General features: G+C 43.8%; 3 protein-coding genes and 1 non-coding gene across 4 annotated transcripts; 3 read left to right on the forward strand and 1 right to left on the reverse strand.

Moving 5' to 3' along the window:
* Window positions 1–165: 165 nt before the first annotated feature.
* On the forward strand, window positions 166–9,794 carry UPF3B (UPF3B regulator of nonsense mediated mRNA decay). Its single transcript, XM_029287291.1, has 10 exons — window positions 166–347; window positions 1,623–1,729; window positions 1,877–1,983; window positions 3,880–3,978; window positions 4,477–4,587; window positions 4,820–4,863; window positions 5,564–5,752; window positions 6,564–6,742; window positions 7,575–7,881; window positions 8,781–9,794. The coding sequence occupies exons 1-10, from the start codon at window positions 189–191 to the stop codon at window positions 8,925–8,927; spliced, it is 1,449 nt and encodes a 482-aa protein (XP_029143124.1). The 5' UTR covers window positions 166–188; the 3' UTR covers window positions 8,928–9,794.
* Window positions 9,795–11,015: 1,221 nt separating this feature from the next.
* RPL39 (ribosomal protein L39) lies at window positions 11,016–14,404 on the forward strand. The gene is made up of 3 exons (XM_015831904.1): window positions 11,016–11,099; window positions 11,825–11,928; window positions 14,164–14,404. The coding sequence occupies exons 1-3, from the start codon at window positions 11,097–11,099 to the stop codon at window positions 14,210–14,212; spliced, it is 156 nt and encodes a 51-aa protein (XP_015687390.1). The 5' UTR covers window positions 11,016–11,096; the 3' UTR covers window positions 14,213–14,404.
* On the forward strand, window positions 13,257–13,388 carry LOC114923934. Its single transcript, XR_003810740.1, has one exon. It is a non-coding gene; the product is annotated as a small nucleolar RNA SNORA69 (small nucleolar RNA).
* Window positions 14,405–18,465: 4,061 nt separating the features above from the next.
* Window positions 18,466–19,465, reverse strand: SOWAHD (sosondowah ankyrin repeat domain family member D). Its single transcript, XM_015831893.1, has one exon. The coding sequence runs from the start codon at window positions 19,463–19,465 to the stop codon at window positions 18,473–18,475; it is 993 nt and encodes a 330-aa protein (XP_015687379.1). The 3' UTR covers window positions 18,466–18,472.
* Between the last annotated feature and the right edge of the window lie 3,563 nt (window positions 19,466–23,028).

The raw sequence follows: 23,028 nt of genomic DNA on the forward strand, positions 1-23,028 counted from the left end.
GGCTGGTCGCCGTGGCAACGCGAGGCCTGGCGGAGTCGCGCCGCCTCCCTGGTCGTGAGGAGGGCGCTGTGGCGTCGCGGCCTCGCTCGGCTTCCCCCTCCGCTCTTCCCGCGAGAGGAGCGGGCCGATTCCCGCGGCCGAGGAGGCAGCCAGGCCCGCGTGCTGCCCCGCTTCCCGCGGCGCCCACCATGAAGGAGGACAAGGAGAACGCCAGGCCGAAGGAGAAGCGCGGCGGGCCCCTCACTCCCACCGGGCTCGGAGCGGCCATGGCCGGAGCGGACGCCAAGGCGGGAGGGGAGCCCGACCGGCTCGAGAGGCCCAAAGACAAGAAAGAGACGCTCAGCAAGGTGGGTCCGCCGGGCGGGGGGGGGGGAGGAGAGGGAGCGAACTCGGGCGGCCTCCGTCCGGACCCCCACTGGACTACAACTCCCATCACCCCCAGCTCGCTGATATCCATGAATGGAGTGGGGGACTTTAGAAAAAAACAACATTATTCCTTTGGCAGAGTAGCAGGTCTAAGGTTTATGGCTGCTGTACTGATGAATAATAATAATAATAATGATGATGATGATAATGATTATGTCCTGTTTAATAATAGTAGTAGTAATAATGGGAATAGTAATAAAATAATGATGGTAGTAGTAGTAGTAGTAGTAATATAGTAATAATGGGAATAGTAATAATAAAATGATAATAGTAGTAATATAGTAATAGCAATGGGAATAGTAATAATAAAATGATAATAGTAATAGTAGTAAAATGATAATAGTAATAGTAGTAATATAATAATAGTAATAATGGAATAGTAATAATAAAATGATAATAGTAATAGTAATATAGTAATAGCAATGGGAATAGTAATAATATGATAATAGTAATAGTAAAATGATAATAGTAATAGTAGTAATATAATAATAGTAATAATGGGAATAGTAATATAAAATGATGATGATAGTAGTAGTAGTAGTATGTTATTCTTCTACTTTGGTTAGATCAAGGGGCCCCAACTCTCTTGCCCCCCCCCAGTCTGAAATGGTATAGCCCTTTATGGGGATGCTTCAAGCTCCACCCACTTTTAGTGAGCTGAGGAGGTCAACACTGAGGGGTCCTGGGTGCTCTGTGAGGTTGATGGTTTTCCTGCAGACATTTCATGACCCAACTAGCTAACGTCATCAGTGTTAGAAGGGAGGAGGGTTTTCCCCGCATTTCTAGCACTGATGTTGTTACCTAGTTGGGTAATGAAACGTCTGCAGGAAAACCACCAACCTCAGAGAGCACCAAGGACCCCTCATTTCAGCCCTGAGTTACAAATATCCTCCTTCGTTGATGTCAATGTTGCAGGTTTTGGAAAAAAAACTATACATAGAGTAAGTTATTAGATCCAGGAAGGATTTCCCAGTACTGTTCTAAATAAAATGAAGAACAAAACACCTCTGTGGATGAACATTTTTATTCAGTGGCATGTTGGCATCTGAAGTTAATTTTTATTATGAGTAATAGGGGAGAGGAAATATGTGGTTTTAATTAAACTACTTGATAGCTCGCTTTAATGTTTCTTTATATATTCTTAAAAATGCTTTGTTGTTTCACCTGTTGTAAAGGATGAAACATTTTTCTTTAAGGTAGTGATTCGACGCCTTCCTCCCAGCCTGACCAAGGAACAGCTTGAAGAACATCTCCAGCCACTGCCAGAGCACGATTATTTTGAATTCTTTTCAAATGACTCTAGGTAAAAAGGGAAGGTTGACTGTGTTGCGCGTAAACGATGGCATGTCACGTCTGTCTTTCAGTTTTTACACCCTTCCGTGTTGTGTATATTTATAATCACCACTCAGCAACGTTTTCTTAAACATTGCCATTTTTTGTCCTTCTGCAGTTTGTATCCTCACATGTTTTCCAGAGCATACATCAACTTTAAAAACCAAGAAGACATAGTTCTGTTCAGGGATCGCTTTGATGGTTATGTTTTTATTGATCACAAAGGCAAGTAAGCCTACAATTATCCTATCTCTGTTGTTCATATATATATATATTGGCAAACTTTTGTACAATAAGTCTATTGTAATTCTGGAACCACCTATTTGCTTCCATGCCATAACTGAGTTAAGATTTTTAAAGGTAACGTGTAGTTCAGAATGCGCATACTTACACAACAACAATCTTACTAATCTGAGGTGGTAGAGGTTTATTAGCAGGGAAAAACACTTAGGATCATTAATACCTCAGCACAGTTTCTCTGAAACTATTGTATCGGATTTGGTTTCAAATAAGTAATTTTAGAATTGCAGCGTAAACTAAAATTGGATGCTTTGTTGTATAAAAATGTCAACATTTGGGTTAATTGTAACCTTTAGAACATAAAATCTGCACAAGGGAATACAGCTGTCAGAAAGAGGTTCAGTTGTGCTAGCTTCTTGCTAGAGATCCAGACTAGCCTAGGATCCGATCTGTTTAGGGAGGATTCGGGGTTTAATATAGAAGTTTACAGAGTCAGATAAATGCTCCGATTTCCTGATTCTTTTTTAGCTTCTTTTTAAAGGTAGATCAAGCTGGCCGGCTTTGCCAATCCAGATGTGATGCAAAATAAATAAATAAAATGAAGTCATCAGTTCAGGAATTTTGTTTTGTGGCCTTTCTGCACCTAAAATAATGGAATTGGCATAGTGGAAATATTTTTCCCGCAGTAGTTTTGCAATTGAATATCATAAACATTTTAGGGTTTACAGTAGATCTTAAAGAATTCTGGGGGGGGAGAGCCACGTCAGCAGCCATTGTGGGCCCTGTAGGATCATGCTGCTTATTTTTTTTTTGTTTATTTATTTATTTTGCTTATTTATCATTTTTCATGTAGCCGAAATTACTTTACAAATCATTTATGTTAGGTTAGTCATTGTTGTTCAAAAGCATTTATTCAGCAAGCCCAGACACCCATCTATTATAAATGTATGCATTTGTATTACCTCACCAGTGGCCTGTATATTCTAAAACCCGTCGTAAAATAACTGGAAACATACCGTGGTTTGAAAGCTAGTTTGCATAACGTAATTCCTACCCATCTGAATTAAGCCACGACGTGCTAAGCGCAATGCATTTCAGGCAGTCTTTTTTTCCCCCCTTGCTGTTGATGAGAATGGTGGACAGGAGAACTCACAGGATAAGAAATGTCTTGTGTGATGTCATCTTTTAGTCACTTACTTTGGGCTTCTATGCAATCCTCAATTAATGACGATTCGCGCAGCAACCATTCGCCTTCTAGCAGTTCTGGAGGGATGGTACTTACGCCCAGTTCCCAACGCTACACAGCTGTAGCAACATCCCTACAGTCGTGCCATCAAAATCCTGGCATTTTGACACACGACCATAATGTGCTTCAGCTCCCCCCCACTCCTCTGCCTCTCCTCCATCTCTGCCCTTTTGCCACCCTGCACAGTGGCACTCCTTGATGGCGGCAAAGCCAGCCTTGCTGGGGCTGGAGAAGAGACCCAAGGCAGTCAGCAGTCTCCACCAGCAATCACCACACCCAACCTCAACTTCGGCCCTGGTCTTGCAGAAGAGTTCCGCCTCTAGCCCTGCGGTGCAGCCAGTACCCCAGCGCAAAGCCCTAGCTGCCCCTGTCACCCTACACTCCCCAGGCCCTACTCTACCTCCAGCAGATCTTCATCATCATCTTCTTCCACCTATTGCTGACAAGGTGTGCCCAGCCTGGCCCTAGGTGAGGCAGCTGCTGGCGATGCCGGCCCTCCTTCCCCCAGGCCACGCGTACTTCTCTCCAAATCGCAGACTGTCCCTGTACTTTGGAAATACATTCCATGCAACTAACAGCCGCTGTTTCCCTTCCGACTGCAGCTCTTTTTACAAAGCATTTGTACGTGTAAACAGGTCTCGAATATCCCGCCATAGTGGAATTTGCTCCGTTTCAAAAAGCTGCCAAAAAGAAGAATAAGAAAAAGGATGCCAAAGCCGGAACCATTGACGATGGTTAGTAGTGATAATGCTGTGTTGCCCTTTCCTGTTAAAATTGCCTTCAACCAAGGCAGATTGAGAATTTCTGGGTGCAGTTCCCAGTTATGCCCCGGTTCAAAATTTCCAGATAAGGGAATTCTCATGACCAAGATTACTTTGGTTATGTTGGTGTGTAATCTGCTGGAAACCATCCAGCAGGACTGTGCCCCTTTTACTCTCTGGGTGTCTTTTGTTACCAGCAAATAAATATTCTCCTTTTGAATCGTCCGCTGCATGGTTGATCTGGTCTCAGGAAAACGTTTTTATCACTTAACATGAATGCAGCAATGCAAGCTTTACAGCATAAGTTGTTGCTGTGGGTCATATAGAACATGAAATTGTGTCATCCCAAAGACAATAGAGATCCTATATCTAGCACCACTGCATGCTGGCTATTATCATAGTCTTCGTAATTTTCAATTTATTTTTTTTTAAGCCTGTGTATTTATAGTCTATGTGATGATTGTTCCTTAGATCCAGAATATAAGAAGTTTTTAGAAAGCTACAGTGCTGATGATGAAAAATTAACATCTACTCCCGAGACTTTATTAGAAGAAATAGAGGCAAGAAATAAAGAATTAATAGGTATGTTCTTAACACAACATATTCAACACAACTATAATCGCTGTTCGTCTGACATTAGTTGCAGTTAATCTAATATGGAAATGAAAACGTCTAAAATCCTCTTTGCAGCCACGTTACAGAGAGAAATGCCTTACATGTATTTATTTTGGTAATATTTTTGCAGTAATTTCAGTTTATGCCTTTTAAAAATACACACGTAGATACTATTTATTCTTTTTTTTTTACTCTTTAGCCAAAAAGACGACTCCTCTGTTGAACTTCTTGAAGAATAAGCAGGTAACAATGATTCCTTCGTTATAGCTGCTTTATGATCTATTGCTCAATGTGTACATGTATTTAAAGAAATGATGTCCAATTAAACCTTACTCCAATTAAACACTAATAATATTGAGCTTTCTAAACTTGTTCTGGGATTTATGTTCAGGGTTTTTTTTTAAATAGAAAATCCTACCCTCAAAAGCTATGTTTTGAAATTATCTTCCCTACCCATGTCCTGGTTTAAAACATCTGAATTCCTCGTTGTGTGTGTAGGCTTTTAAAGAAAGATCATTATTTTAGCGTTATTTTAGACCCTTTAAAGTAGCTTTGTAACTTAATAAAGGTTCTTAACTTAGAAACAAAGTACTTGCAGTTCATGTCAGGTTAGGCCAGGGGTAGGCAACCTTGGCTCTTTTATGACTTGTGGACTTCAACTCCCAGAATTCCTGAGCCAGCATGCCTGGCTGAGGAATTCTGGGAGTTGAAGTCCACAAGCAGGGGTCTTCAAACTGGGCCCTTTTATGACTCGTGGACTTCAACTCCCAGAATTCCTGAGCCAGCCATGCTGAGGGGAAAGGGAGAGGTTTCCAAGCTGAGCCAGGGTGGCTCAGGAATTCTGGGAGTTGAAGTCCACGAGTCATAAAAGAGCCAAGGTTGCCTACCCCTGGGTTAGGCGATGCTTTTGGTCGGAAAACCTAACTCGATGGTTCTGTTTCAGAGGCTTAGAGAAGAGAAACGAGAGGAGAGGAGGCGACGGGAACTAGAGAGGAAAAGACAACGGGAAGAAGAAAGAAGGAAGTGGAAAGAAGAAGAAAGAAGACGGCGAAAAGAAGCTGAAAAAACAAAGAAAGTCGAGAGGTGTCCGGAAAAGGAAAGGGACAAATCAAAGGATGAACCAAAGATTAAGGTATAACTTCTTTCCTGTAGGATAAATAGCCTAAAAATACTGTGTGTCTCATGTATATTTGTAGAATATGATAGCCAATCCTGTGTAATTTAAGAGCACTGTCTATGGAGCTCAGTGGAGCATATCTGAAGTAAAAAGGCATAAGGTGTGTCATGGCTAAGTCCTTTGTAATTCATAGATATGGAAATGTTATTAATGTTATCCCAGGGGTCTTCAAACTTGGCCCTTTTATGACTTGTGGACTTCAGCTCCCAGGATTCCTCAGCCAGCGTGCCACGCTGGCTGAGGAATTCTGGGAGTTGAAGTCCACAAGTCATAAAAGGGCCAAGTTTGAAGACCCCTGCACTATCCAATATGTTTTTATTTAGAGTAGGATCCATTCTTGATTATAGCAACTAGGTTGACTCCCAGTGCTAAATTTTAGTGTGGTCTTTTTGGTTTTGACTTAACATGATCTTTTAACCGTTATTCTAGCTGATTTTACAAAAATGGATTAGGAAGTCGTAACTTAGCACCGTGTATGCATCCAGCCATCGCCTTGCGGACATAAGTAATTGAGAAGACGAGTATGAAGTGGCTTAATCAAAGCCTTAAACCTCACACTGACTTGACTTGAGGAAACAAACGCAAGAATTACACCTTCCGTTGTTTTAAGACCTCACACGAGTCAGTGAGGAAGAACACTCTATTTTGGAAATAACTGACAACGCTCACGTTATATTTAATCTTGTCGGTAGTCGGCCCAATTGCTAGCCTAGCTTAGCGTAGAAAGTCAATTTAGTAAGGAGGACTAAATTTGTTTTTTTCCTAGCTACTTAAGAAGCCAGAGAAAGATGAGAGAGACTTTGAAAAAAAGGAGAAGGCCAAGAGACTGGAGAAAGAGAATCTGAGAGAGGACAAGATTGTCAGCCCAATTGGCAGCCTGCCAGCCAAGCGCTCGGATGGGGAAGCTAAAGAGGAAAAGACCAAAAAACCAGTGTATCCACTGCAGTACGTATTCTCATTTCTCAGACCATCCTGGTTAGCTTGGTGCCTTTTCCCCCAAATTCAACTTCTGGAGTCCGTACTCAAATGTAGTCACTGTTTGATCTGCCTTACCGTTTCAAAGTAATTAGGAAAAATTACTGCCCAGGTTCGAATCCCTAAAGGGTGTGACTAGCTGATGAGGGCTAATGAGCCTGAAATAGCTATACTAGTCTCCCACTAACTCTTTGCCAGCCACAAATTTTGAATATGAATACACACACACACACACACACACACACATCATTATAAAGTACTTTAATTTGGAAACTTAGGCTGGGGAGGCTATATAATGTGTGAAACTTTTGATTTCTCTTCTCTCTTTTTTTCCTCTTTAAACAATTTTTTATTAGTTTTCCATTTTACACCAACAGAAGCTTAAGAACCAAGGTGGAGATATGGTGATCAATTACAAAAAGTAAACAATAGCATTATAAATATACAGTTCACACAATATTCCTTAAAATTTCCCTCTCTATCTATACATAATATTATAATCAAATTGATTCGAATAAAATCATTAATATGTCTAAATATAAATTCTCTTAATCAATCAAAACTTTCAACCGCTCAGTGTCTATTCTATACAAATCTATGATTTCTATTTCTATTAGTCATCAGAAATCTATGATGTCTTGTGTTATTCATATACATTATCAAAAAATTTGTTGCAAGTCCCCCCCTTTTTTAAAAAAAGAAAAAAAAAATTCCACTAGAAATTCTGTGCAAAGTCCAGGGTGGCCAAGTGAGCACATGAGGAGGAGATTAATGTGTCTCTCTCCGAATGGCTTTGCGTCAGATTTGAAGACGAGGGCGGGAAGGACTACCGAGAAAGAGACTACGACCGCGACAGAGACTACGAGAGAATTCAGCGGGACAAATTCCGGCGCCAAGAAGACGACCGTCGACGGCAGAAGGAACGCTTCGAGAAAGAGAGGGTGTTCCGGAGGAAAGAAGAGGACGTGAAAAGAGAACGAGACTCCTTGCGAGAAAAAGGGAAAAGAGCCGACTTCGTGGAGTACGTGGGCAACCCCGAGAAAACGGAGAAGGGGACCAAGGAGGACAAAAGGGACGATTTGGCCAAGAAAGACCGGATCCGAAACAAGGTGCTGGTCCTAGGTTGTTTTTTTTTATTATTTATATATTATTTATTCAATTTCTTTAGCCACCTATCTCAACCAGATGATTGATAATACCTCATTAGTCCCCGATACAGTGGTGAGGTAGAAACAGCAAATAGATGGTATTTTTTTAATCAAGGGCGTAGACACGCAGGGCTGTTTGCTCAACGTGGTTCTTTATTGTTGTTGTTCAAAAGGAAACTTGATTTTATCATTCTAAAAGGTCAGCTCCATAGGGCTTCTAAGTGAGAAGGCTAAACCTTCCAATTAGCCATAGGAATTAATTGGTTGGGTTACTTAGTACCTCAGCGTACTTCCCTACTTTCTCTAAAGCATTCCAGGTCTGATTCATAGGACCGTTCTGCCTGAAAGAAACATTAATTAAATCCAAGTTCACCAGGCTAGCTTGAGCTGGTTGAACTCATCAGCTCATTAGCACTGATATAATGATGATATCTAGTTTGGGTAATGAAACATCTGCAAGAAAACATCCAGTCTTAGAGAGCACCAAGGACCTCACAGGCCTTCTCCTTCTACTCTTCCTGCTCTTCTTCTCCCTTCCCCTCCCCCTCTTCCTCCTCCTGTCCCCTTCTCCTCCTCCTCCTCACACACCCCACTCCCTTCTAGCATGATGATGTTACTTAGTTGGGTAATGAAACATCTGCAAGACAACAGCCAAGCTCAGAGAGCATCAAGGACCAACCCCTTAGTCGTCCTCCTCCTCCTCCTCCATAATAAACCCCACTCCCTTCTAGCACTGATGATGTTACTTAGTTTGGGTAATTCTCCTTTTCTGAACTCCTGTCATCCAGTGTAGCCATTCTAATTGCTGCCTCATCTGCTCAGCTGGAAGTGGAACATCCAATTTCTTTTTGTCCTTCCAGGATCGACCAGCCATGCAGCTCTACCAGCCAGGGGGCCGGAGTCGAAGTCGTTTATCCGCCTACGACGAAAGCTCTCCCAAGCCATCTGACCAAGGAGCGGATAAAAAGCCGGAGTGTGAGGCTAGTAACTTGAAAGAAGAGGTGTGACGGCCTCACCTGTTCTCATCGAACAAGCAGCCAAAGAGGATGAACTGTACAGTCCAGAAGTGCCTTGGGGAAGAGGAGGAGGAGGAGGAGGAGAGAGCAGAGAAAACTATGCTTTGGGATGTATCTGGTTTCTAAGCCATGTGCAGAGTCAAAACCCAACCTTGTGTTCGGCGAGCGCCTTCTCAGTGAAGAGACCGCAGCAGCAGGAGCCTCAGAAAAGGGAGGTGGGCTCCCCACAGCCCAGTACAAGTGCTGTCTTTGAAATAATAAAAGCCACGAAGCAGTATTTGCACCTCAGATCCAGTCCTTGGGATCGCACCAGGGTTTATAAGGTTGGATCACGGTAGTCGGTGCTCCCAGAATTTGCATTATTGACTGGAGCGGGAGAAAAACGCTGTCATAAGTCACGAGAGAGTCGGTTCTTTTCTTTCTTTTTTTCTTCCTTGTGTTTCTAACAGCTAATGGCAAAAATGAATGTTCAGAGTGTAACTTTGCATTTGCTTTGCTTTGCGAGAGGTTTGTACAGCCGGATTGAAAGCGCTGACATTAGATATGGATATATTTTTTTTAATACAGTTTTTGTTTTAAAGGCAGCCGTATCGATTTTAATTTACCCTCTGCTTTTCTGAATGCCACCTAAGAAAATAGTTTGGTTTTTGGGTTTTTTTTTTTTTTGCTTCAGTTCAGACTTTCTTCTTCAGTGCACTAAGGCAGCCATCTCACCTTTCCCCATTCATCTCTCTCGGATTGCTTTTCTCGGCTTTCTAGGGAATCGGGGGCTAACTGGGTGAAAAGGGCCACTGAGGAAGAACTCCTAGCAACAGACCTGGGTTCTCCTTTATGCTAATCCAACACAGCTATTTTATATTTAATAAAACACTGTCCATTTATAAATGTTTTAAAGTATCATTTTGTATGTCATGACTTGGTGGGGAAAGTCACTGTATGTGATGACTTGGGTGGGGAAAGTGCAGCCTCACATAGAAGGCAAATCTGCATGTCCCAGGATAATGTTGCAGGATCCAGTCTGGGTCGATCACTGGGACCAGAGGTTTCGTCTTCTGAGCTTTCGGAATCGTGCTGGAGCTCATTCTTAAGAGAACTTCTCTCTGCCAGAATGTGTGTTTTGGTCTATTCTGTGTTTCGTATTTATGTGGTGCCTTCCAATTGGCGGACTGGTGTGTTGATGGCCGGCGATTGGCTGTTGTTTCCATGAGCTGCCAAACCCTCGGCTCCTAAGTACTTGATAAGACCTGTTTCAAAGACACACACTGCCCAATTGTCATGCCAACAACAACAACAAAAGGCTTAATTCACCATTAAGGTTTGATCAGACACCTTTGGTCATGAAATGAGTGATGACCATATAAATACGATACATAAATAAAACCCCTGGGGAATTTTGGGCGTCGAAGCCTGCCAATCCTCAACTTGCCAAGTCAGAAACCCTGAATTACTAGATTGTTCCAAATATACCCAAACGGGCAGCATGCACACTGAATAAAATAAAACAAATCCGTGAACACCCCAGGTAAATTCAGTACTTTTTACTACTTTTTGTTGTTAGTTGCGAAGTCGTGTCCGACCCATCGCGACCCCACGGACAACGTTCCTCCAGGCCTTCCTGTCCTCTACCATCTTCTGGAGTCCATTTAAGCTCATGCCTGCTGCTTCAGTGACTCCATCCAGCCACCTCCTTCTCTGTCGTCCCCTTCTTCTCTTACCCTCAATCTTCTCCAGCATGAGGCTCTTCTCCAGGGAGTCCTTCCTTCTCATTAGATGGCCAAAGTACTTGAGTTTCAGCTTCAGGATCTGGCTTTCTAAGGAGCAATCAGGGTTGATCTCCTCTAGGTTTGACCGGTTGGATCGCCTTGCAGTCCAGGGGGCTCGCCGGAGTCTTCTCCAGCACCAGAGTTCAAAGGCATCCATTCTTTGTTGCTCAGCCTTAAAAATCCTGCTGTAAACCCTTTGACCTTCGCGGAGTTTACCTGCTTGAAAAGCTGCAGTACCTCGTAGGAGACGCTGAGCGGCGCGGCGCTGTCGAGTCGACTTTCTAGCCTTCACAGGAAAGGCACTCGTCGCCTTTTTCCCATCATACCCTGCGCCGCTTCCCCCTTGCCATTCTCTTCGTCTTGCTGCCGTTGGGGTAGCCGGTGGCCGCGTTGGACGATGGTGAGTATATCCGTCGCAATCCTCCCTCGCGGAGCGGCCTGCCCACCCGCTTCCCCGGGCCGGGCCCTCCGGGGCCCTCCTGCGGATCACCCCGAGTTCGATTTCGACAATTGGGAACCGTGTGTAGGAAAGAGCGGGGGGGTGCCCGGTTAAGGCCCGCCCGCCCACCCACCGCCGCTTGAATGGGGAGCTGTTTCTAGGCCTCTCCTTACCATAGAGTTGCCCTTCTCGGTGATAAAGGAAGGGATTGAATGGGATTTAGCGAGTCCGAAGAAAAGTTGGCTGGATTCCGGCCCAATTTTACGCACAACGAGCCCATTTGGCGTCGTGGGGAAGGTGCTGACCTGTTTTTCTCCACCACAACCCTGCGAGGTAGGTTGGACTGACTGAGAGAGAGATCCTGACCCAAGATCAGCCAGCCAGTTTTCATAGCTAAGGCAGGACTAGAACTCACAGCCACAGAGTATTCCGAGTACAGAATTAACAGAATTGGAAGGGATCTTGGAGGTCTTCTAGTCCAGCCCTCTGTTGGAGCAGGAGGCCCAATTGGACCTCCCTCACCCAATACCCGAGCTTATCTGAGAACTCGGAGCCTTCTAAGGCAGTGTTTCTCAACCTTGACCATTTTAAGGCATGTGGACTTCAACTCCCAGAATTCCTCAGCCAGCTTTGCTCATCTTGACCACCGCTTTAATTTTTTTTGGATGTTCCTTCCCGATCTCCAGTCGTCCCATAAGACTTTCAAGATCAAGCGGTTCCTCGCTAAGAAGCAGAAGCAGAACCGTCCCATTCCACAGTGGATTCGCATGAAAACTGGCAATAAGATCAGGTAAATCTCTTTTTTTTTTATTGAAAAGTTTTATAAAAGTTACAATATAAAACCCAACCCACCCTAACCCCCCCTCTCCCTCCCCCGCTTCCCAGAGCTGAATACAGGGTTACAAATATAATAATCATAATCTAACTAACATTAACCAACTATATAAATAACCAAGTCCATAATGCGCTTTAACTCCCCTTTAACATAAATATAATAATAATAATGAAAACATAAACAAATTAGTATCCTAATTACTAAACAATAGAATATCCATATTGTTAAAACAATACTAATACTAAAAGTAATAATAATGTCATATAATTAAAACTAACAAAAATTTCACTATAATAAACTATTAATACTAATAATACTCTAAAATTTACTCATAAGCTAAATGGAACTTTTTAGTCCCATATTTATTCTGAATATAACCTATCCATCTTCTCCAAACCGAAATGTATCTTGTGAGTGACCCTTCAAATAGGCAGAAATCTTAGCTATTTCTGCTAAATTTGACACTTTAAGCGTCCGTTCTTCTAAGATCAGGTAAATCTCTTGAAGGAGCCGTCTTCAGATCCGCTTGATTGTTGCCTGCCTGCAGTCAGGCCCCACTAGCAATTTCATGGGGATATTTATGTTTTGAAGAAAACTTGCCTTAAGTCCTCCTTCTGAACCAGGGGGTCCCAAACTCTTCAGCTCCTCGGCCTCTTCATGAAGTTTCAGGGTCCATTGGCCTCCAAACATTGGTTATACAAAAAATTAATCAATACTATTTAACCAATTCTTTTTACAAATAACAACATCGACCTGACTTTGTATAAGCCCATGTTGATAATTGATCTAACTTTGCCTCCTGGTATCAAATGACTTTCTAATTTGATTTGATTTTTGATTTTATTAAATTTATACCCCGCCCTTCTCCCGGAGGACTCAGGGCGGCTTACAGCCAGTTTAAAACAATGGTACAATACAAAATTTAAAAAAGATTAAAAATAACTATACAAATTGGCCGCTTCTACTAAAAATTTAATTTAAAACCCCTCTAAAATACCCCTAGGCCAGTCCTGCCTGCTGAAATAACCAGGTCTTAATAAATCCTCGTTATCTTTTTTCATCATCTGTTTTGTTGTCCTGATTTTCCTTGCCACACTCTTTGCATCCTTCTGCTTCTTTTCACATACACCCCCCTTCTCTTGGGGTGCAAAACACATTTGCCTTCCTATCCATCCAACATTTTGCTTCTCTCTGGCACTGAAACTTTGAGATCTGTTCCCAGGTCAGATGAGTGAAGATTACTTCCGTAAAGGAAACACTTATTTTCTGAAAGGAAATTTCCCGAAGCAGTTTGCAATTGCAGGGTTTCCTTATATGGAATCACTGCCATGTCCCTGCTAAGAGCAATTCCGTTACATAGGATTTGATTTCACCTTCATCCTGGTGAAATTCGTCTCCTTTTAACAGTGACAAGCGTTACGTTTATCGTCTCTGTCCTCATAGAGGAATCTCAAGTGTCACTGGGGTAATATCTAAGGGAGGTTTTCTGGGATGTAACCTGTGGGAATTCAGATTTATTGATTGCTTCATCTGTCAGGGCTGCTTCATCATCCTTTTAATAAAGTTTACAGATAATACAGCATGAGTATAAAATGTGCAAAGCCAGAATATGTACATGTTGGGGGGGAAAAAAGAATTGTTTGAAGGAGGTAACTGAATAATTTGGAAGCCTGTTAAATGTGTGTCTTCATCACCATATGAGGTTAGCATGAAGATCTATTTTTTTTAAAAAAGCAGTCACCTGGATCAATGCATTTGGGTAAATCACTGAATTTTAATCTAAAATTGATTAGTTGATCTGGTCCATAAATTCCAGTTGGATGATAGCCTAGTAACATCCCCATCTCTCACTACTTTAATTGTGGGCTTAATTTCAGGGGGAGGGGGCAAATGTTGGGATGCTAGACCTTGTTATGGGTCCTGTCCTTGTGCTTACATTTCATAAGGCTGTTTGTCAAAGCAGCTTGTGTTGAAAAATGAACACACTAGGGTTTTTGTGCATTTAAATGAGGAAGGGGATGCAGATTGACATGGGAAAAGTGTTCTCCCTCTGCTTTGTAAAAGAGCCCCCCCCCCAGATTACAAATCCCTAGTTTAGTTGCTTGCTATTGGCTTCTTGCAGTTCAGATTTTTGTCTGTTAGGCGCTCAGAGCTGTGTCTCGCTTACTAATTGTACCTCTTTTGTGCTAGGTACAATTCCAAGAGGCGGCATTGGAGAAGAACCAAGCTGGGCCTGTAAAGAGAAGCAGCTGCAACCTTTGCCATGTCTGTCTGGCAGCCAGCTTTTGTGCCCCAGGACGCCTCCCTCCCTTCTAAACAGAGCCCTATTTTCAAGACTGAATCTCCTCGTGTATTGTGTACTTTTCTCCCACCTTTAACGTTTTTATTTCCACAAAGAGGTTTCCAAAGGAATTAAAACCAAATAACGTGGTATTTTGTGTTCGTGTTTACGTCCTTTATTTCTCACCGTAGCTAGGTTGACTGAATTCCTGCTGTCAAAGGAGAGATGTTCATTAACAAGGGGGAGATTAGTTAATTTCAAATTCCCTTTGGATTTATTGCTTATACCCACTTAAGTCCAAAGGGAAAGCCTCGACAGTATACAAAAGACTTTGGCAGGAAACTGTAATCCCAAGCAAATAATGTGAGAATATTTGTGAGCTGCTCAGAGTCGTTTGCTGAGATGGACAGCTATAGAAATCAAATAAATTAGTTTCAGGTTTGGAAATGCATTGTTTCAAAGTGCTGGTGGCATTAACTTAAGAAAATTTAGAGACAGAGACAGAGAAAAAAATAACAGATAAGGTAGAAAATTTAAAAGGCAAACTAGAAAAGCTTATAGGAGAAAGAAGAAAAAAACAAAAAGGTTTATGAGCAACCGTGCATGCAAAACATCTTTGGGGTATTTCCTTTTTTCTTTTTATTTATATTCAGTAAATGTAATTTTTACAAAGTCTACAAGCTGTTACAGGAGGTGAAAATTGTGTTTTCAGTGTTTTAAGAAAGAAAATGCTTCTTAATCGCAGACACTTTGCAGGTTGAATCAGAATCAACAATGAAGCTGTTGCGAAATAATTTTCTGAAGAGTTGCATTTAATGGGGATTAACAAAATATTAAGAAAGCAATCATTTACAAAATACCCGAACTGTATAAGATAGTAGCAGTGATAGCCCTCAGAGAGCCGATGAGCTAAAAACAACTTAGCAGACTTAACTACCTACAGTGAAGAAGCTTACCTAGCTGTAAAGTCATGGTTGAGTGAGATTCAGATTTATTTAAAAGAAAAAAAAAACATTTAGCCAGATGTCTTAGTGGGATAAATGCCTTGTCCCTCTAAAAGACTATACACGTTAAGACATGGTTTGATTAACCATCATTTGTACTGAAGGATTAAAAGGAGTTTTAGGTCTAAAAAATGTAATGCTGCTGACCTGGGCAATTTTTAGGGAATTCCTTCCCAAAAAATTCTCTGAAACTTTTTTTCTCCAGGTGGTTTTGGAGACGGCAGGATTTCAAAAACCCCTGGAATTAATGTTGACAAGCTTGGACACTTGGAGCCAAGTGAATACAGATGTCTCTCTGTGTACATTAGATAGACTGCCTTTTCACTGGAAAGTAACATTTGAAATAATTTTTCCTGACTTTATCCAGGAGGACTCTCGGCCCCTCTTACTAGTATAATCTGTTTAAAAAATGTCTTTGACTTTTAAAGCAGCCACGTTTTGCACCATTGTTTCTTGCTATGGCTTCCGAGCTTGAATTCAGCTCTGCTTCAAGAATTACTTGGCACCACCCTGTGAGAAGAACTGGGTTGAATCAGATAAAGGACTATCTGGTTTGGTTTGTGGTTTCCACAGATACCTTTGAGAAATCTACAAATAGGAGGTAAGTACAGGTGAAACCTTGTATTTCCTGGCAACGGGGGTTAAAAAACACTAGAGGCAAACATTTGTAACCTCTGCTAGTCTATTACCTTTAAATTAGCAGATCAGGGTAGCAATGTGGGACCTGGTTGAGGGCAAGGTGATCCTTCTGATCTTACAGGATCTTGGTGGCTTGATACTGGGATCCAATCTGGGTCTGTTAACCGGGATCAGAGGTTTTATCTTCTGAGCTTTTGGACTCGTGCTGGAGCCCATTCTCAAAAGAACTTCTCTGGGTGCTTTGGACCCTGATTGGATCCTGCAACATTATCCTGGGACACGTATATTCGCCTTCACTCGTGATGCCATTGAGTGCAAAGTCTAAGCCAGGGGTGTCCCTGGCAACTTGAAGATTTGTGGACTTCAAGCTTGGCGACTTTTAAGACTTGTGGACCTCAACTCCCATGCGTGTCTGGCTGGAGAATTCTGGGAGTTGAAGTTCACAAGTCATCAAAGGGCCAAGTTTGAAGATCCCTGGGATAAGGTATCATCTGTACCCTGATACCCTCTCAATCCTGGGGAGAACAAGAGATGGGAATGACCTATGCTGGTCTGTGGAGACTGGGTTAAAAGCTCGAATCCCTGTTAGATGGTGAAGTTGCTCGCCAGACAACGGCTTGCTTGAGGGTTCCACGACGAGGCAGATGCTGCCTGATTGTCATGAATCTCCCATTAGTTACCTTCATGGGACTGAAGACAGTAGCCCCCTTTGTTTATTATTCCTGAATTCCTTCTTGGGGCAGAACCATTTCTGCTTCAACAGAGACATCCCCCCCCCACCTCAGAATCAACCAGCCTTTGCAAACATTAAGATGTCACTCAATGTTGTTTTTCTTCTGCCCGCACATTTCCTGAAGTTTCATATGCCCCCTTCCGGTTACAAAACTTGTGGTTTCTCAAAAGTGCCAGTGGCAGCAATATCAACAAACTCTGAAGACTTGAGTCTGCCTGCTTTTGACCCCCGTAGCACAGGGGGTGAGCAACCTTGACACACACACCCCCAATCCTCTTTCAACCATGTAGTACATGATTCTCTTGGTGGCAACTCATGATTAGCTTCTCCAGAGCTTTCTGGATTCACCCAGTTTGGGGCCATACGCGAAACACCAATTCTCATTTCTGCTCAAAGGTTTAAAGACTGTCTTTGCCCACCAGGAAGTCCCCCGTTCACAAAAAAAACCCAAAAAGGACAATGTTAGTTGAAATATCCTTTATTTAAAACAGAGAATATCCCTGAAGCTCTCAGAATTCTATACTTCTAAAATAGATTAACGTTAAGGTCTCCTTTGAGGTGACGAGTTCAGGTCTTTCACTGAAGATCCTGCAGATTAAAACTTACGCTCTTGGTTGCGCTTTTCTTTTGATCAGAGCAGGAAGGACAAATTAAACAAGGTGGGCAAAAAAAATAAAAATGACTGATCAAACAAGGCAACTATCAAACAGTATCCTAGAGCAGGGGTATCGTCACTTTTAAGATTGGCGGACTTCGATTCCCAAAATTCTGGGAGTTGAAGTCCACAAGTCTTGAAGTTGCCACGTTTGGAGATCCCCTCTCCTAGAGACTTGCTGCTGAAATTTTTGCAAAAGTTTGCCACATTAACAGGAAGGGCTTGGTCTAACCTAAGCAGGCTTCCTTACGTTCTTTCGAAACGCAGGACGGGCAAAGCACACCCAAAAATACGCATTTGTGGAGCGTTCCAACTCTTTATCTTCTTATCTTAAAATCCAAAATCTGTATAGACAACTCTTAAGCCTTCAGTATTCTCGTAAAGTAAAATGCACGGCTGAACTTAGCTCAGCCCTGAATTACACGGTGGGTAAGACTGACACAATCTGGTTTTCAAAGACATATTTCTGACTTTTTTTTCCACCCCATCCTGCCAAAAGAACTGGGAGCCGGCGTTATATTCTGCTTCCTTAAGCGTTGCAACTCGGATTTTAAAAAGCGAGTTGCTTGCCAAATTGTATTGTTGAGCTGTCAGAAGCAAGTGATTTAGAGGTTTTTCAATAACCAAAGGTAGGGCCGGCCACTCTCAACTACAGTTCTTTGCTACTCCTTCGGCCTAGCATAATCCGAGTACATTATGCAAAGATATGCACATATCTTTGTGTAATGTAATATCCTGCATTCTCCCAGGATAAGGTGAGAATTTTTCCAGATGCAGAATTCCAAGTTCTTTTCACGTCATATATTCACAGCCCTTTAGGGCAGGGGTCTGCAACCTGGACAATCATTAAGACTTGTGGACTTCACCTCCCAGAATTCCTCAGCCAGCTATGAATTCTGGGAGCTGAAGTCCACAAGTCTTAAAGATGTCCAGGTTGCAGACCTCTGCTTTAGAGAACAAATGCCAGGGTCTTCCTCCCCGTATCCAGTTCCTTGAGCCAAAAAAGAGTTCTTATCCCAGAGACTAAAAGTATAAGTAGGTTTGCTAAAACTCGGGAGATAATCTGAACATTTCATCAACCACCCTATGGCTTCCTCCACCTTCTTAAACCGTTGTGTCTCTAATGGCGGCCATGAGGATCAGTCCAAGCCAGGAGCCCAAACACCATGAACCCACCCAGGAGACCTCTAATGATCTTGAAAGAACGCAATGGCTTGCCTGAAGATGTTCCTCAAATAAGACCCCGTGGGACTGGCCCTCTGGCCTGGCCTTGCAGCCTCAGCATTGTGGCCTTCCGCTCGAAAGGCCCCGATCCAACCCCATCTTGAAGGAGCACAGTTGTTGTTGGTGTTTCCCGCTCCTGGGACGGCCAAGTCTTCTTCGGTTGCCCCCAGGAGTTCCTTCAACTCTCTGGGAGCGCTGGCCTGGAGGTACTGCCAGGCTCTGCGGCCATTGTGGTCCCTGAGGCTGGTGTTGGCCCCAAAGGCTCCTACTAGGATTTTGAGGGTCATCACGTGACCCTGAAGAGCAGCCAAGTGCAGTGGGGTCAGTCTCCCGCTGGCCGTGGGTGCATCAACGTTGATTGGGTAGCCGTTCCTCTCCGCGAAAGTCATCACCTGGATCAAGGCTTCGTGACGGCCGTGTTTGGCCAGCCAGTGGAGGACGGTAAAACCCGTCACAAAATCTCTCCTGGAGAGCAGGCTGGGCTCCTTGGCTAGCAGGTCAAGGATGCTTTCCGGGTCTCCTTGGGCCACCGTCAACATCCATTCGTGCTCCAAGGGGTCCAGAGCTAAGCACAACTCTTCAGAAGCCACCTCTGAGAAATTATCCTCTCCCTGTTGGCTATCGGTCGGGATGGAGTCTTTGGGGGAAGGTGTAAGCCAGGTAGGGCTGGCCTGACTGCTCTGCAGGAGAAGCTCCTTTAGGCCTTTCCTCCTCGTGCTGCTCCAAGACACGGAAAGCCGGGAGGGGCTCATTTCGGCCCCCCACTTTGCCGAATGCCTCTTCGCCCGGTTGTAGCTCCTGTTGGTTGATTGACCTCGGAGAAGATTCAAGCTTTCAGCCCGGTCAGAAGGACGAGGGGATTGATTGCCGCCAGCAGCTGGCCTTTGTTGCTGCAGGTTGCTTGCCAGGACAGGGGTCTCTTCTTCTTTCTGCTTGCTCTCCTGTTGCGTCTCCATTACGTCCCTTCCTTCAGGGTCCAGCATCTCCTCAAAGTTCACGGTACTTTCCCCACATGTCTCCTGAAGTCTCGCTCACTGTTGTTGTGCAGTTGCCTCTTGAAGTCATCCCTTTCCTGCTCAGAAGAGGAAGCCAGGGGGGTATTTTCTGCTCCTCGATGCTGCCTGCCTAGAAAAGGGGGAACCAAAATGGACCATCAACACTTAGCAAGAGGAACTGATCACTCGCTGAGAAAGAGACCGTGAACAGCAAGCAACACTCAGCCCAGAAGTTTTCACCACAGGACTGCAGTTCTTTTGTTCATCTGCAGCTCTCCAAACGGGGGTCCTTGGCTCTCCAAACGGGGGTCCTTGGCACTCTCTGAGCTTCCTTGTGGGGTCCAAGCTCAGAGAGCACCAAGGACCCCACGCTTCAACTCTGAGCTACAAATTGTGGGTGCTTCATCCCTGGAGGTTTTTAAGAAGAGACTGGACAGTCACTTGTCTGAAATGGTATAGGATCCCCTGCTCGAGCACGGGGCTGGACTAGAAGACCACAAGGATCCCTTCCAGCTCTATTCTGATTCTAAATATTCTCTTCTCTCCAACGTTTTGGACAAACTCAAGGACTTTCATTGTTGATAAATGCTCTTAACTTCCCTTTCAAGCCAACGGACGCTTTCACTAACGTGTCTTGTGATGCAAGCCAAGAATATTATGCAAGAACAAAACAACGCTTTCTGTTTCCTTACCCCTAAATTCATTTTCAAAGAAAACTTAGAAGAAGGACCGTTGAACTTTGAGAAACCTTCATCTTCAAGTGCTCCACATCTCTAATATTGGAACAGTTCACAAACACAGGCTCCGGATATACCCACTTGCCCAGATCAGTTAAAACTTAAAAGTTATAGCAACTCCATCCCATGCTAACTAACTATGGTTAGTTTTAATCTCGGTTGGGCTGGCATGTGCGTATGCAGCTTAGCATGTCATACAAATGCAGAGTAAGCTGATTATTCACTATATTGTCTGAATCCAGAAAATAAATAAATTAATTCAGGGACCAGGTTATGTCCATTAGTGAGAATTTTGCCCCTGGCTTGGAAGTCAATCCCGGTCTTTTCATTTGAATCTACTTATTGCTTTTCTCTTCATTTTATCCAGCAAGATTTATTTCGGGATGTGAAGAAAAAGGAGTTTAGGAAAATGGAAAACGGGGGACATCCAAAGCAGATTTAAAACACGAAACAAAAAAAAGCCACACACCTCAAGATGATGATCTAACCACACAATCAAAGCCCTGCCCCTTATTTACATACATCGCAATGCAAATAAACTAGGAGCAGGACTTCAGTTGCACAACTGTGCCCCCCCCCTTTTTTTTTGGACTCTCCCAGTTTGCACATGTCCTGGGAAAACTGTTTAAAGGAGCAGAGCTAGTATTGGGGCTATTGTGAGCTGCCCCATTTGGCAGCCTTATCGATCTATTTTTTTACTAAAATTAAGACTTTTATTAATATGGGCAGTTTGACGGTTTTAAATTATCACTAAATCATCGTGCAGGAGCCAATGCTGTTTTTGCTGCCACAGACTTAACACTGGCGCTGAAACTTATTTTGAATGTTTGGACCCTGTTCTTTCTGCCAGGTTTTAAATAGACTCCTGAAACCATAATCCTGACTCTTGCTCATCCCTCCTTTCCCAGACAGTATAAAACAGGATATTTGGGAGGGGGGTTTGCTCCCTCCCACCTAGTAATATCCCAGCAACAGATGTTTCAAGGGAAAGAGAAAAAGAAAGTGCTGGAGGGAAGCTGTTCCTGGAAATACAGTAAATTCCACCCATTTTTCCCCCCTTACCTAAGAGATTCCAGGGTAATCCAGGGTAAAAGCAAGACAGCTTTCCAGATTCCTCTTTTACCTACGGGCGCACCCCATTATCTTAGATATTTTTTTTGTGTGGTTGCAAAACAGTTGTACAGTTCAAGCTGGGCAGCCTTAGGATTGCTCCAAATAAACAAGTAGTGGCACCATTTCTGAAGTTGTATAAGGCAGGGCCTACGTCCCAAGGTTGGCAACTTTAAGGCTTGTGGACTTCAGCTCCCAGAATCCCATGCTGTCTAGGGAATTCTGGGAGTTGAAGTCCACAAGTTGCCAAGGTCGTTACTCCTGTTCTAAGAGATCAGTAGCCAAGCAAACGTGTCTTGTTGGGTTTGGGGTTGTTGTTTTTTTTTGTATTTCTATTCACAAGTGACAAAGAAGCTTAATTAATTAAATTTATATACTGACCCTCTTGTTACCCAAAACGACTCTGGGTGCTTTTGATTTGAGGGGGGATTCCCCCCCCCGCACACCTCTGTCTTAATCCCTTGGTGCACAGGTAGGAGCAGCAAGAGAAGGCATCAAAAAACCTAAGCCTCCTTACATTTGAATTTGTCTTTTTTTAAAATTTAGTTCCTATTGTGTATAGTTTTTGTAAAATTTTTATCTTTTTATAGATATATATATATATTATAAACCGCCCAGAGGTACCTTGTGGTAAGATGGGGTGTGTGTGTGTCAATAAAGTTAATAAATAAATAAATAAAAAGGAAGGTGGGCCTGGGAATTAAAAACCTGTCCCACTGACATATATTTTTTTCTGATGATTTTTTTTTAAAAAAAGCTTTCCTCCACGTTACAAAAGGGACTCCCCTTTTGCTCAATGCAGGCTAGATACATTACCAGCCTGGGCTGTCCACTTTTTTTTTTTCTTTCAGCAGCTCCTGAGACAGTCCCTGTCGGTGCCAAAAAAAACCAACCCTGTAAGGTAGGCTGTTCCCCACGAAATCCGGATTGCCGGACTGGGAACCTGGAAGCTGCGGCGGGTCATTGCTCCGTTCCTAGCTCAGCGCTGCCGACTTGCCCCCAAGGGTCCAGGTAACAAGCTACCCTCGTGCTCAGAAACCACGATGCCAAACCATCATCCCACGCGCAAAGAGAAAGTGGCGACCTACCTGGGCTCAACCTTCTTCTGAACTCACCTCCGGCTGATCCGAATTGCAATTCCTTCTTGCCTCCCCCCGCCCCCAAAAAAGTTTTCCCTCCTCCCTGCTGGGTGGGATCGCGCCCTCCTTTTCCCCTTTTTCGGAGTTTCTGGATCGTAAAGCAGGAGCGCGCCAAGAACGCGCGCACCGGGGGCCCTGCGCGCTCCTGAGCCGGGGATGGCGGGCGTTCCGCCTTTCTGCAGGTGAGCGGCAAGGCGGCTCTTACTCCGGTCCGGTGGTCTCCTTACCTCGGCTTCCACCCTTGTCTGGAGCCCCTCGGCCAGCCGCAACCGCCCCCCCAGCCCCCAGCAGCTGGAGCTAATCCGGAGCACCCGCCCCGCAGGTCCCTTCTTCCCGTTTGGAGCCGGCTTGCTTCCGCGTCTTGAGCCAACCTCCGGGCAAAGATTACTCTCTTGCCCTGCTTCGGAGCGGAGCCAAGAAAAGAAGGAAGGAAGGGAAGGGAAGGGAAGGGAGGGAAGAGGGAAGAAGGAAGGAAGGAAGGAAGGAAGGAAGGAAGGAAGGAAGGGAGGGAGGGAGGGAGGGAGGGAGGGAGGGAAGA

This window comes from Protobothrops mucrosquamatus, unplaced genomic scaffold (assembly GCF_001527695.2).
Source record: "Protobothrops mucrosquamatus isolate PMUCROS unplaced genomic scaffold, P.Mucros_1.0 scaffold_286, whole genome shotgun sequence".
Classification (NCBI taxonomy): Eukaryota; Metazoa; Chordata; class Lepidosauria; order Squamata; family Viperidae; genus Protobothrops; species Protobothrops mucrosquamatus.

Coding starts and splice junctions, on each gene's coding strand:
- UPF3B (XM_029287291.1), top strand. CDS start 189: ATGAAGGAGGACAAGGAGAACGCCAGGCCGAAGGAGAAGCGCGGCGGG. Junction 1,730..1,876: donor TTCTTTTCAAATGACTCTAG/GTAAAAAGGGAA, acceptor GTCCTTCTGCAG/TTTGTATCCTCACATGTTTT. Junction 6,743..7,574: donor AAACCAGTGTATCCACTGCA/GTACGTATTCTC, acceptor GCTTTGCGTCAG/ATTTGAAGACGAGGGCGGGA.
- RPL39 (XM_015831904.1), top strand. Junction 11,929..14,163: donor AAAACTGGCAATAAGATCAG/GTAAATCTCTTT, acceptor CTTTTGTGCTAG/GTACAATTCCAAGAGGCGGC.
- SOWAHD (XM_015831893.1), bottom strand. CDS start 19,465: ATGGAGACGCAACAGGAGAGCAAGCAGAAAGAAGAAGAGACCCCTGTC.